General features: G+C 46.4%; 1 protein-coding gene across 1 annotated transcript in view; it reads right to left on the bottom strand.

The window, feature by feature from the left end:
* The window catches only part of RAB6B (RAB6B, member RAS oncogene family), a 44,744-nt gene that overhangs the window by 3,051 nt on the left and 27,680 nt on the right, over positions 1 to 14,013 (bottom strand). Inside the window, exons 3-6 of the mRNA XM_049776008.1 lie at positions 5,317 to 5,370; positions 5,057 to 5,162; positions 2,025 to 2,136; positions 987 to 1,080 (exon numbers count right to left, since the gene is read on the bottom strand). Of these exons, the coding sequence (XP_049631965.1) occupies positions 987 to 1,080; positions 2,025 to 2,136; positions 5,057 to 5,162; positions 5,317 to 5,370 (366 nt within the window). The remainder of the gene's footprint in view (positions 1 to 986; positions 1,081 to 2,024; positions 2,137 to 5,056; positions 5,163 to 5,316; positions 5,371 to 14,013) is intronic.

Raw genomic sequence — 14,013 nt, 5'->3', positions numbered from 1 at the left:
TTCTAAATGGAAAGTGTTAGCTTTTTACTGATCTTAGCTGTCCTATGGATGCCTAGGTCTGTCCCTCCCTCTTTTCTTCAGACTTAATCAGCACCACACAGAGCACTGCTCAGCATCTCCTGGTGGCCCCAAGCATGGCATCCACCCTCCAGGAGATGTTTAGCTGCCCTGTCCTTTGTATCCCAGAAGACTGGGAAGGAGCTGGGAGGCAGCATAGTTGGGGAGGATGAGACCTGAGTCTGAGGCATTTGGGGTCTCATTCCCCAACTCTGTTCCTCTCCACCTTCCTCACTGCCACCAGCACTGCACCCTGCCCTGTCTCCCTCCTGCACCTCCCTGAGTATCCTCCATGTGGTGGCAATCCTGCTCTAAAACAAGACCCCTTTGACAGGCTGGTGAAGTAGGGGGCTTTCAAACATAGGACCCTGAGAACCCAGACCTGTCAAGTAAAAGCTTCCCAGGTCTTTAAAGTCAGAAACTGTTATAAAGGAGCACTGGGGTGGGGAGCAACTGAGGGATATTGGGGAGCACAAGTCACAGGGTCTAACACCCTGTCATGGAGGAAGACCCAAAAACACCTGGGACACCAAAGGGACTCTTGCAGAGTGTTACAGGCTTACAGGCTAGTGAGAAAATCAGGATCAGCTGATCCATAGACCCAGGGGTCTCCCCATGACCTTAATGCAAGTTATAGCCCTAACCCTACCCAAGTGATAGTCTTTAGGCACTTTCCAAACACCCTGGTGTCTCACTGTTTCTTGTCAATGCCCCCATCCCATGCAAGGCCGAGCTAGGGTACCCTGTGACCAGTTGCTGTTCATGATGACACTCTCACACATTGGTTGACTTTCCCAATCCTGGAAGTGAGCCTGCTCTCTTGGACAGGGTTTTGGGGTGCTCTGTGCACTCCACCCATTCCCAATGGGCAGCCCTGTCTGTGGGGGAGCCTCTGTGAACTAGATGGGGTCGGTGCCAGGTGCCCCTACCTGTTTCACATTGTAGCCGGTCTTCGCACTGGTCTCGATGAACATGACACTCAGTTCTTTGGCGCGCTGCTCCCCCTCTTCAATGGTTATCTGCCTGGGGACAGGGCACTTCGGTTGGCCAGAGGCACTTCTCAGCCTCCTCACTGGCCTACAAGATCCGCCTTCCCTGGAATCACGTGTTCCATGGCCTCCCTCCACAGAGTGGGTACAGTGGCCATGCCATATCTGCCTGGGGTGCAAGGCTGAAGCCACGAAGCCTCCACCCTCTGAAATCAACTCAGGGGAAAGTGATGGCCCCCAGGCCACAGACCTTAATGAAAGAGCTAGAGAGCCTGCTCTCACTGCAAGGGCAGCTTCCAGGGCCACCCATCTAACACCCACTACAAAAGAGTCTTTATCCAACAAGCTGGGCTCCAGCCTGTAAGAGCCTCTTCAGTGAAGTCTCCAACTGGCCCCCGGCAGGGCCACCAACCATCCTGGCTGCCACCCACCCACTTCACAGGCACTTCAAGAGGCAGACACAGCAAGGGAGCCGAGACAGTTGTATGTAAAGCTGGTGGAGGACAGGTCTCAAACCTCCCATTGGGTTATCCCCAATCCAGAACAGAGGAACAGAGCAGGCAGCACAGGCTTCTGCCTGTGCTCCAGCACACCAAGTACCAAGTACCAAGCACACCAGTACCAAGCAGTACCCCTGTATGCCCAGCAGTGCCCACACCCAAACATGACCCAGCATGCCAAGCAATGCCTCTGCATGCCCAGCCACACCTTTGCACGCTCAGCTGTGCATACCCCTGCATGTCCAGCAGAGCTCCTGGCCCTCCCCATGCCCATTGTGCCAGGACCTACTCCTAGACAGCTGTTCCTCTGACCTCACCCTATATCTCTGTCCTTGTCCCTGAGCTGAAACCCTGTGTTTCCAGCTGCTCCAAAAGTCAGGATCCATGGGACCTTTTCCCAGATTCCTGGTACAGGTAAGAATGAAGGCCAGCATCAGGCAAAGCTCAACCTGAAGGAGCAACCCTGGTGCCGGCCTACCTCTTGTCGGCAAGGTCTGTTTTGTTGCCCACTAGCATGATGATGACGTCACTGCCCCGCTCTGTCCGCACGTCATCAATCCACTTGGAGGTCTGCTGGAAGGAGTTGAGGTCTGGGGATACAAAGTGGGGATCAGACAGAGCAGGAGTGAGTGCCCCCAGGGTGTGACTATAAGGGGGTAGAAAAAGGCATGCATCTGGGAGCAGGAAGGTGGACCAGGCACCCACTTCCCAAAGAACTTCAAGAAAGGAGCCTGGAATATTAGCTCCTGGTGCTGTTGCCCAGGACCCTGAAGGCCCCACATCTGCAAGGTTCCCGTTGACGCTGTTGTCACCTTGAATGCCCAAGGCAACAAAGAATGAGCAGCCTGAACTTGGCTGAGGACAAGTAGTGGGGAGGGGAAAAGGAGCCCCAAGTTGGAGGCTATGGAGACTTTTCTAGAGACAGAAGAGTTTTATGTCTGAAACCACACACACCCCCATACTCACATGCTATACACACCACATATTATACGCATTACACATACCATATACACATGCAAACTACACACAACACCCCATAGACATATCCATACTATATAATACATACCACTCCCCGTATCTTAAACATCTACACACCGTATATAATGCACTCATAGATGTATACAATACACCCATAAATACCTACTTACCACCCACACACACGTGATATACAAGTACACTTATAATAGCCTGCTCCTGAATTGGCAGGATTAACATCACTAAAATGGCAATACTCCCCAAAGCATTGTACAGATTTAATGTGATCCCTCTAAAGATACCCATGACATTCTTCAAAGAAGTGGATCAGGCACTTTTGAAATTCATTTGAGACAATAAACATACTAGAATGGCTAAAGCAATCATTGGGAAAAGAATATGGGAGGCATTACTTTCCCCAATTTTAAACTGTATTACAAAGCAACAGTTACCAAAACATCATGGTATTGGAATAAAGACAGATCCTCAAATCAGTAGAATAGGCTTGAGTATTCAGAGAATGTACCCCAGACATACAATCATTTTTTTTTTTTTTTTGGTTTTTGGGCCACACCCGGCGGTGCTCAGGGGTTACTCCTGGCTGTCTGCTCAGAAATAGCTCCTGGCAGGCACGGGGGACCATATGGGATGCCGGGATTCGAACCAACTACCTTAGGTCCTGGATCAGCTGCTTACAAGGCAAACACCGCTGTGCTATCTCTCAACATACAATAATTTAATCTTTGATAAAGGGGCAAGAAATCTTAAATGGAGCAAGGAAAGCCTCTTCAACAAGTGGTTAGCCACTTGCAAAAAAACAAAACAAAAAAAAAACAAACTCAGACCCCCAGCTAACACCATGTATGAAGGTAAAATCCAAGTGGATTAAAGACTTTGCTATTAGACCTAAAACCATAGGTATATAGAACAACACATAGGTAAAACTCTCCATGACATTGAGACTAAAGACATCTTTAAGGAGAAAACAGCACTCTCCAAACAAGTGGAAGCAGAGAAAAACAGATGGGAATATAATAAGCTGAGAAGCTTTCTGCACTTCAAAGGACATAAAGCCTAGGACACTAGAGTCACTCACTAAATGGGAGAAACTATTCACCGAATACCCATCAGATAAGGGGCTAATATCCAAAATATACAAGGCACTGACAGAACTTTACAAGAAAAAAACATCTAATCCCATCAGAAAATGGGGAGAAGAAATGAACAGACACTTTGACAAAGAAGAAATACAAATACAAAAAGACACATGAAAAAATGCTCCACCTCACTAATCATCAGGGCAAATCAAAACAACAATGAGGTATCATCTAACACCACAGAGACTGGCACATATCACAAAGAACAAGAACAATCGGTGCTGGAGGGGATGTGGAAAGAAAGGAACTCTCATTCACTGCTGGTGTGAATGTTGTCTAGTCCAGCATTTATGAAAAACAATATGTAGATTCCTAAAAAAAAAACTGGAAATTGAACTCCCATATGATCCAGCTATACCACTCCTAGGGATATATCCTAGGAACACAAAAATATAATTCAAAAATCCGTTCCTCACACCAATATTTATTGCAGCACTATTTACAATAGCCAGACTTTGGAAACAACCAAGATGCCCTTCAATAAATGAATGGCTAAAGAAACTGATACATACACACATTGAAATATTATGCAGCTGTCAGGAGAGATGAAGTCGTAAAATTTTCCTATACATGAATGTACATGGAATCTATTATGCTGAGTAAAATAAGTCAGAGGGAGAGAGATAGTCACAAAATAGTATCACTCATCTATGGGTTTTAAGAAAAATAAAAGACATTTTGGTAATAATTCTCAAAGACAATAGAGATGAGGGTTGGAAGGTCCAGCTCATGATATGAAGCTTACCACAGAGTAGTGAGTGCAGGTAGAGAAATAACTATACTGATAACTAACATAACAATGTGGAAAATGAGGGAAGTAGAAAGCCTGTACTTAAGTTCAGGCAGGGGTGGTATAGGAAGGTGGGAGATTTGGGGCCTTGGTGATGGGAATGTTGCACTGGTGAAGGGGGTGTTCTTTATATGACTGAAATCCAACTACAATCATGTTTGTAATCAAATTGTATAAAGACATTAATAAAAAATTTTAAAAAGAAGTGGTAGAGGGGCCGGTGAGGTGGTACTAGAGGTAAGGTGTCTGCCTTGCAAGTGCTAGCCAAGGAAGGACTGTGGTTTGATTCCCCGGCATCCCACATGGTCCCCCCAGCCAGGGGCAATTTCTGAGCACTTAGCCAGGATTAACCCCTGAGCATCAAATGGGTGTGGCCTGAAAAACCAAAAAAAGAAAAAAAGAAAAGAAAAAAAAAGAAGTGGTAGAATAAAAAAAAAATACACCTATACACATCCCCACCTACACATCTACATACATCTATACATATCTCATACCCAGTCCACACCCACACCCCATCTCCCCACGTACTCCCACAGATACCACACGTCCCCAATACCCCTGCCCCACTACACACAGGTGCATACTCACTGGTGATGTCATAAACCACCACAGCCACTGTGGAGTCTCGGATGTAGCTGGGGATGAGGCTGCGGAACCTCTCCTGGCCTGCCGTGTCCCAGAGCTGCAGCCGCACCTGTGTCCGGGCAGGGGTGGCAGGAGGTCAGCGGGGCAAGTGCTCGGCTCTAGGCTCCTGGCAGTGCCAGATCCACAGCAGACTAGACTTTTGGGGTGACCCCAACTGTCAGTTGACAGGTGCCCCCTGTCTTCCCACCTCTCAAGTCACTTACTGTGCGGTCCTCCAAGTACATGGTTTTGGACAAGAAGTCGATTCCGATGGTAGCCTAGAGAGCAAAACACAGGAAGGTCAACGTGAAAAGGCGGCAAAAGCCCCAAGAAAGGCCACTGCTGCTGAAGCAGAGCCCTGCTATCCTAGTTCCCCCACCAAGTGTGGGCTTTCCTTTGAGACAAAAGGAATGCTCCCAGCTTTCAAGGCATGAGAGTGGGTTGAGGCAGCCAGCTGGGGGTCTCCAATTTGCAAGGCCCAGCTGCCTAACCTCCAGCAGTTTGACCTACTGCAGGGGAGCCCATCTAGTTCAATAGCAACACCCACTGGCTGTTTTCTGCCCAAACCAACATGTGTTTAGCATTTTTTTGCCACCCCTGTGCCTTGGCTCCTGCCACTTAGACAAAGCCGCTGGGGATGGTGCAGACAGTCTAGGAGCCCAGAGGGCCTGGGCCCTCATTCACTTGCTGTGTGACCCTTGGCAGGCCACCCAACCTGCCTGGGCCTCACCTGCACACATCAGTATTAATCACATAAAGAAACGCGTGATTAATAACAAGGACTGGTTAACACCACTGAGGAGCAGCCACCATTCCGGTACATGCTATAGCTGGAATGTTCCTGTCCCTGTGATGTTCCTTCTGGCAGCCTCTAGGAGTCACACTTGGAAAAGAGATGTGAAGCTCTGGAGAAAAGGCCACTTGGTGTAAAGGAGCTGGTTATGCAACTGTGTGCTCAGTGTGATTCTAATTTGATCAGCTGTAGCAGGTGTCTCGGTGTTTTCCACCTTAGACATTGAGAATAAGCTCAGGCTGTAGTCACAGCAGGAGAGTCATTCCGGGTGTCTTTCTTCTTTTGCTACATGTTTTCCCCTATTTTCTATAGGAATAGCTAATCACTCTAGATGCAGGAAAAAAGGTATTTTGAAGCAGAAATCTAGTCAGGGGAGTTCAAGGGATGGCTTGAAAAAAAGCCTGACTTTCAAATGTGAGACCATGAGTTTGATCCCTGATGCTATCCATATACTATAGAAATTTGACTGTGATTTGCCTAGGAATGGGTTTCCTATTTTAGGTTCACTGAATATCTAGGAAATATTGGTTAGTGTCAGATAGGAAACATTTCGGCAATTTGGGGGTGGGTATTGATGATTGTGTCTACCCTCAATATGATAGAAAAAAGAAAGAGCTTTATAGAGAAGGAAACGGTGACAATAATACGAATGAAAAATGGTGCTGACTTTCATGAGAAACACCAAGGGCAGAAGATAATGGAAAAACACCTGAGCATTATCTAAGAAAACAGCCACTTCTAAGATGTCAGCCTAGAATTATGGAAGGAGTGACAGTTCCTGTCAACAATGAAGGCAAAACATGCCATTTTCAGATAGGGGAGAAGTGTGATCACTTGTCATCAAAGGGTCCTCATTTCAGTAAGTGCTTTAGGCAGAAGAAACATTTTACAGATAGAAATCTTAAGCTTTAAAGGGTACAAGAAAACCAAGCACATATTTCCTGGAAATGGCAAGCAGCATCCCTCATCTCAATCACCTTATTCATAGCACTTCCCCCTCCCGTCTCACAGAATATGGCCCCAAATCTTCACTTACACTTTAGTCCCTTGCTCCTATACTTCAAAGTAGCAACCATGATAACCGCTGTAGAAATGACTAAACTTGTTTGCTTGTTTGTGCATTATTTAGGAGTGGGGAAAGTTGGGGGAGGAGGACAGTTCCACTAAACTTATGCTGAGGAAAGTCAAGCCTTTACCCAGAGATGATTATCTAATTGGTTCAATGCTGTCTGGGCCGTATGGTGCCATGGATTACCCAGGCTCCCTAAATGATGTTGGGAGGTCTCCAGGGTCACACCCAGCAAAGATCAAGGGCCTCCAGAGCTGCATCTGGTGATCATGTGTTATCAGGAACAGAAACAGGGTCAGCCTCATGCAAGGCCTATGCCTTAGCCTTTGTGTTATCACTCAAGCCCCATCATTTATGAGTCCAATGACACTGCTAAGATTTCTGTGTGTGACAGACATTCAATTGCTTGCCCACATAGACTGTTGGAAAGAGAACGATCAGAATGAAAAAACTACTTGCAGGGAGGCTGGAGAGATTGTACAGTGGATAGGGCACTTACTGTGCACGAATCCAACCTGGGTTTGATCCCAGGCACTTCATATGGCTCCCTGAGCCTGCAAGAAATAATTTCTGAGCTCAGAGCCAGGACTAAGCTCTGAGCACTAAGCCCTGAGTTTGAGATGGGTTTGACTCCAAAGCCATCAAAACAAATGAAAACATTACTTGCAAAGTTGTCTTACCTTGTCCAGCCTCTCTGGAAGCTTTGACTCTGTTTTTTTCTCCTTGAAGAGAAGCTATTCTCTCCTGGGGTGGTAGGGGCGTGTCCCAGCCCCCAAGTCATCTTTTTCCTCTTCAACATATTCAACTTATCATTTTCTACCTACACCTTCCCTTCATCCCTGAAACTTCTACATTATTGTTTTAACTATTTCTTCCTGGGGCCGGAGCAATAGTATAGCCATTGGGGCATTTGCCTTGCATGCAGCCAACCTGGGTTTGATCTCCAACACCTCATATGTTCCCCAAGCACAGTCAGGAGTGATTTCTGAGTGCAAAGCCAGGAATAAGCCTGACAACCACCAATTATGGCTCCAAAGCAAAACAAAACTCCTTCCTGTTCTTTCTATCAGTAAAGTGATATGCATGGTACCCCTTCAGTAACAGTATTGCAAACCATGATGCCTAAAAGAAAAAAAAATATATATATATAAAAAAAAAGGGAGAGAGACAGAGAGAAGAAAGGTTTCTGCCATAGTGGCAGACTTGAGGAAAGAGTAACAGGGGAAACTGGTGGTGGAAAATTGTTGCAAGTCAATCCCTGAAGAGGTTGACTGATGAAGGGATGGAGGATGAGGCCTTTCTCTTCCAGCTCGGAGCACGCGTCTGCCACCCTGTCTAGCCGATGGTTCTGAGGTGAAACAGCGGGTAAACAGCTCGAAGACAGTCAGGCTTGTGGAAATATTAGCTGTATTCGGTGGACAAGACTGAAGTCCAAAGACTCAGCCTCAGTTCCAGCAAAAAAGCCCCTTCCCTTCCACAGACCCTTGTTTTTATCCCCCAGAATCAGGTACCACCCAATGGTGGAATCAGATACCAACCAATGGTGGAAGCAGAATCAGGTACTACCCTAGGGTAGTGCACAATCACCAATCAGGTTACGGTGAGTAACATAGTAATCCCCTAAAATATTTACATACACAACAGAAAATCAACTCTGAATCTTAAGCGATTTAATAAAAAAAATTTTTTTTGAAAACTCCAACAATACCTTTGTAAGTTAAAGAACTTTTTTTTTTTTTTTTTTTTTTTTGGTTACACCCAGCAGTGCTCAGGTGTTACTCCTGGCTTGACACTCAGAAATCGCTCCTGGCAGGCTTGAGGGACCATATGGGATGCCAAGATTCGAACCACCGTCCTTCTACATGCAAGGCAAATGCCCCACCTCCATGCTATTTCTCCGGCCCCATTTTTTTAAATTAAATTATTTATTTATTTATTTATTTAATGGGTTTTTGGACCACACCTGGTGGCGTTCAGAGGTTATTCCTGTCTCTGTGCTCAAAAATCACCCCTGGTGGGCTAGAGAGATAGCATGGAGGTACGGTGTTTGCCTTGCAAGCAGAAGGACAGTGGTTCAAATCCCGGCATCCCATATTGTTTCCCACGCCTGCCAGGAATAATTTCTGAGTGTAGAGCCAGGAGTAACCCCCGAGCACTGCAGGGTGTGACCCAAAAACAAAAACAACAACAACAAAAATAACAAAACAAAACAAAAAATATCACCCCTGGCAGGCTCAGGGACCATATGGGTTGCAGGGAATTGAACCGGTCAGCCGGGGTTGGCCTCAAGCAGTGATAATGCCTTACTGCTGTGCTATTGCTCCAGCCCCTGTTAAAATACTTTTATACTTTTATGGACCTAGTTAGATTTTCCTTTAAATTTTTAAAATTCTTCTCTTACTAAATTATATATTTGTAGGATTTACCTATTTCATGTAAATTTCTAGTAGATTAGCATAGAATTATCCATAGTATTGACTTTTAAAGAGATATACATGTAAAAAGAAAGATAAAGGGCCCGGAGAGATAGTACAGTGGCGTTTGCCTTGCAAGCAGCCGATCCAGGACCAAAGGTGGTTGGTTCGAATCCCGGTGTCCCATATGGTCCCCCGTGCCTGCCAGGAGCTATTTCTGAGCAGACAGCCAGGAGTAACCCCTGAGCACCGCCGGGTGTGGCCCAAAAACCAAAAAAAAAAAAAAAAAAAGAAAGATAAGGAATCTTAAAATTATTTTGATCAACTTCGCATTGATTTATAATTTTGTGAAATTTTGAGCTTTATTTACCTATCCTATGTAGATGCCACCATTTCCACAATTAAAAACAAATATCTTATATGTGGGCTATAAAGAAGTCTCATAAGGGAATAACAATTTAAGATTTTGTCTACAGAACTGAGATTACTTAGGAAGGTGGATGGCTAGGAGAAACCTTGGGACACTGATGGGGAGAAGCAGGCTCTCTGGTGATGGGCCTGGTGTTGGGAATATGTATAATTTGAAAGTATAATTAGTGGGGCCGGAGAGATAGCATGGAGGTAAGGCATTTGCCTTTCATACAGGAGGTCATCGGTTCGAATCCCGGCGTCCCATATGGTTCCCCGTGCCTGCCTGGAGCAATTTCTGAGCCTGGAGCCAGGAAAAACCCCTGAGCACTGCTGGGTGTAATCCCCCCACCAAACACACACACACACACACACACATACACACACACACACACAGAAAGAATAATTAGTAATATGGTATCATGGCACCTCAATAAAAATTGTAAGAAAACAATTCCTTCCTGTCTCTAAGTCTGCCAATCACTCCTTTCTCCCCCATGGTCTACTTGCTGGAAGATCTCAAACTACTTTTCCTCCAGCCATAGCTTAACCATACAATGTGGTCTGTGGCTCCAGACCCACAGAAGAGACTGTTTCTAGGCTGCTACAATCACTTTGTCTTCTACTTGGAAGAACGTGCTTCAGGCCAGGCCCTGATGACCATCACCCTTGACACTTTCTTCCTCTGCTTTTCATGACACAGTTATTTTTGGCTTTGGTCTCTCCCCTGCTGCTCCTGCTGACTCTTGATCTCTGTGTGAAAGGCTAGTGCTCCCGACTGTCTAGGTCAGTGGGATTAGAGAGAATATGCTGATGGCCTCACCTCCTATGACCCAGGCTTCACCTCTGACCAGGAACCCAGGGAATGTAGCATCCTGAGCCCTCAAACAGCTCCCTCCTTCAACCCTCTCTGCCAGCCCTTTCCCAGATGCTTTAACTTCTGTAAGGCCCCTGAGCTCTTCCTCCTCACTTAAAACCCACTCATCCATTCCCTCTTTTGAGTGACCTGTCCCTTTTCTCTGTGCCCACCACCACACACCCTCACACCTTCCACCTTTCACCTGACATATTCTGCAGCCAGCACCCAGGCTCTCCTGACACTTCATCTCTCCTGCAGTGCTAGGCAGGACAGTCCCCTTAAATTCTTTTCTTGTTTCAAATGCTGGTGCCCCACCCCCCACTTTTCCATGGGGCTGAGTCTCCATGACTAGTCTCACTCAGCTTCTCTGCAGAACATTCTTCAAGCCCAAGGGTTAGGTTCAAGGACCCTCAGCTAATAGTTTTCTGCTACATTAGAAAAATGGAGAGCCAGAGAGATAGCACAGTGGTAAGGTGTTTGCCTTGCACGCAGCCGATTCAGGACAGATGGTGGTTCGAATCCCAGCATCCCATATGGTCCCCCATGCCTGCCAGGAGCAATTTTGAATGCAGAGCCAGAAATAACCTCTGAGCACTGTCAGGTGTGAACCCCCAATCCCCCCAAAAAAGGAAGAAAAAAAGAAAAATGGCACACAGGTCAGTCTCTCCTCCTGGCCAGAGATTCATTGATTCAATATGCAATGCCTGGACCCCTTGTTTCAGAGTCCCTCAGAGACCAGGAAGAAGGGCAGAGAAGTGTTTGCTTTGCATGCAGGACCCCAAGGTTTGATTCCCAGTACCATGGGGTCTTCTAAGCACCTCCAGGACTGAAGCCTGAGCACTGTGGCAGAAGTAGCCCCTGATCACTTCCATTTGATCAAAACCAAAAGCAAAAGCAAGGTACAGGGGCCAGAGCAGTGGCGCAAGCAGTAAGGCATCTGTCTTCCTTGCCTGTGCTAGCCTAGGACAGACCATGGTTCGATCCCCCAGTGTCTCATATGGTCCCCCAAGCCCGGAGTGATTTCTGAGCGTATAGCGAGGAGTAGCCTCTGAGCATTACTGGGTGTGGCCCAAAAACAAACAAACAAACAAAAAAGGCAAGGTACAGGGTCTTTTAACTCCCCAAATTTTGAGTCCTTCTCCAGGGCACCTGAAACGTTCCCCAAGGTAAACCACATGCTGGGTCACGAAATGTATCTCTATAAAAACAAGAGAAATCAATTTAACTAACCTTTCAGGCCACTGATCTTTTAAAATGAAAATTAGCCACAAAGATAAATGGGAAAAACTCAAATATTTTGAAATTAAACCCTAATCCCCCCCAAAAGGGATTTTTTTTTCTGAATAAAAGATAATGAATGGGGGCTGGAGAGATAGCACAGCAATAAGGCGTTTGCCTTAGATGCAAAAGGACGGTGGTTCAAATTCCGGCATCCCATGTGGTCCCCCGAGCCTGCCAGGAGCGATTTCTGAGCATAGAGCCAAGTGTAACCCCTGAGCGCTGCCGGGTGCCAAAATAAATAAATAAATAAATAAATAAATAAATAAATAAATAAATAAATAAATAAATAAAAGATAACAATAAGAGAGCCACAAAGGGCCAAAGGCAACAGGTCTGGAGAGGGCAGAGGGCTGGGAGGGGTCTCCAGGACACTGATGGAGAGAAGAGGGCTCTCTGGATATGGTGTTGGAATGAAATGAACACAGAACTCTCTTGAACACAATTGGAGAACATGGTTCCCAATAAAGATGAGGTTCTAGCAGGAGATTGCTATACAAGCAGGACTGCAAACAAGCTTTGAAGGACAACCAGCCTGAGACTCAGAATTCCAGGCCTCCACACTTGCTCACACTCTGCTGAGAAGTGTGTGTTTGTGTTCCAGAGGAGCAGCAGAGCCAGAGTGGTATGAGAGATGGCAAAGTGCCAGAGAAATGGAGAAATGGAAGCTTTCTCTGGCCTAAAGATACACAGGAGGCCAAGGGGCAAGCTGGAGCCCAGCTCTCCTCAGCAGCAAGGCCCATGATCCCATCTACCTACACTCCCTCTGCTCCCTAAGGGCCTTCATTAAGGACAGACAGTGCTGCATTTATGTGCAAGGAGTGTCTAGCAGGGTGTCTCAATTTCAGAATCTCATGGCCATTAGCCATGGTAGCTCAGGGGAACCCACTCAAGTGGAAGTTCATTAGCATTTTAACGACAACAGCAGCAAAAGTCAGCTCTCAGTTTTGGGTTCTAGGCCACACCCGGCTGTGCTTAGGGCTTACTCCCGGCGCTGAGCTCAAGAACCATTCCTAGGGGGGCTCAGAGGAGCATATGGGGTGAACAGGGAAGAAACCCTCGGTTGAAGTTTGGGTGCAGGGAAGCCAACTGGACTATCTCTCCAGTTCCTAAAAGTCAGCTCTCTGAGCACAGATTACAAGCCACATTTCTAGATGAGGGGGTGGAGGTTTATCAGGGCTATACCCAGCTATACTACAGCATTTGATGCTAAGGGTGAAAACACCGAGTCCTACACACACAAAGCATGTGTTGTATTACTTGAGCCACATCACTGGCCCCTAAACAAGGACTCTAAAAGCAAGCAGCCTGCACCAGGGTTGGCCACCAGAACACTTCTAGTTCCTTAGCATCATCAATTTTCCCAAACACAAGGCACAAGCAGTTGGCCCACACCACTGGCAGCTGGACCCCATCTCTCCCACCACCATCTCCCCCAAACAGGCCAGATGGCAGGGTGGCTGGGGATCTCTGTGCACCTCCTCCATGGCACCTGGTGTAAGTACAGATCATCACGCATGTCTTCATACCCTAGTGTCTGCGATGGTGAGACAGGTTGACACAGGCGAAGCTTGGGGTGTAGAGGAAGCAGAGTGGTGATGGGGGTTATTTTTGAAAAATCCCTGAGGGACAGAATTGGTTCTAATTATAGCCCAACTCTGAATTAATAATCACCAACAACAATTCAAGGCTGGAAAGGGACCAAACCCAGAAGCAACCAGAAGGGTGTGGAGACTTTAAGAAAGGGGACAAGAGCACAGCCCCTGTGAAAGCTCAGAGGAGGTAAAGACCTAGAAAGAAACCCACTTTCACACAGGCTAAGAAATGAGATATGAAATGAACACAGACTTCAGAGTAGATGAAATATTCTGAAAATAAGGTCAGAGAAGATATCCCACATTCTGTCCAAAGGCATGAGATCCACACAGACCCCCAAGTTACCTTCTTAAGATTGATAATGAAGCAACAAATCTCTTGTTTTGTTTTGGGGTCACACCCAGTAGTGCTCAGAAATCACTCTCGAAAGGCTCAGGACCATATAGGATGCTAATGCTAAGGGTTGATCTCAAGTTAGTGGTGTACAAGCCCTATCTTCTGTAC

Source organism: Suncus etruscus, chromosome 6 (genome assembly GCF_024139225.1).
Source record: "Suncus etruscus isolate mSunEtr1 chromosome 6, mSunEtr1.pri.cur, whole genome shotgun sequence".
Taxonomy (NCBI): domain Eukaryota; kingdom Metazoa; phylum Chordata; class Mammalia; order Eulipotyphla; family Soricidae; genus Suncus; species Suncus etruscus.
The sequence above is the reverse complement of the archived record's forward strand: the minus strand, read 5'-3'. Positions and strand labels throughout refer to the sequence as shown.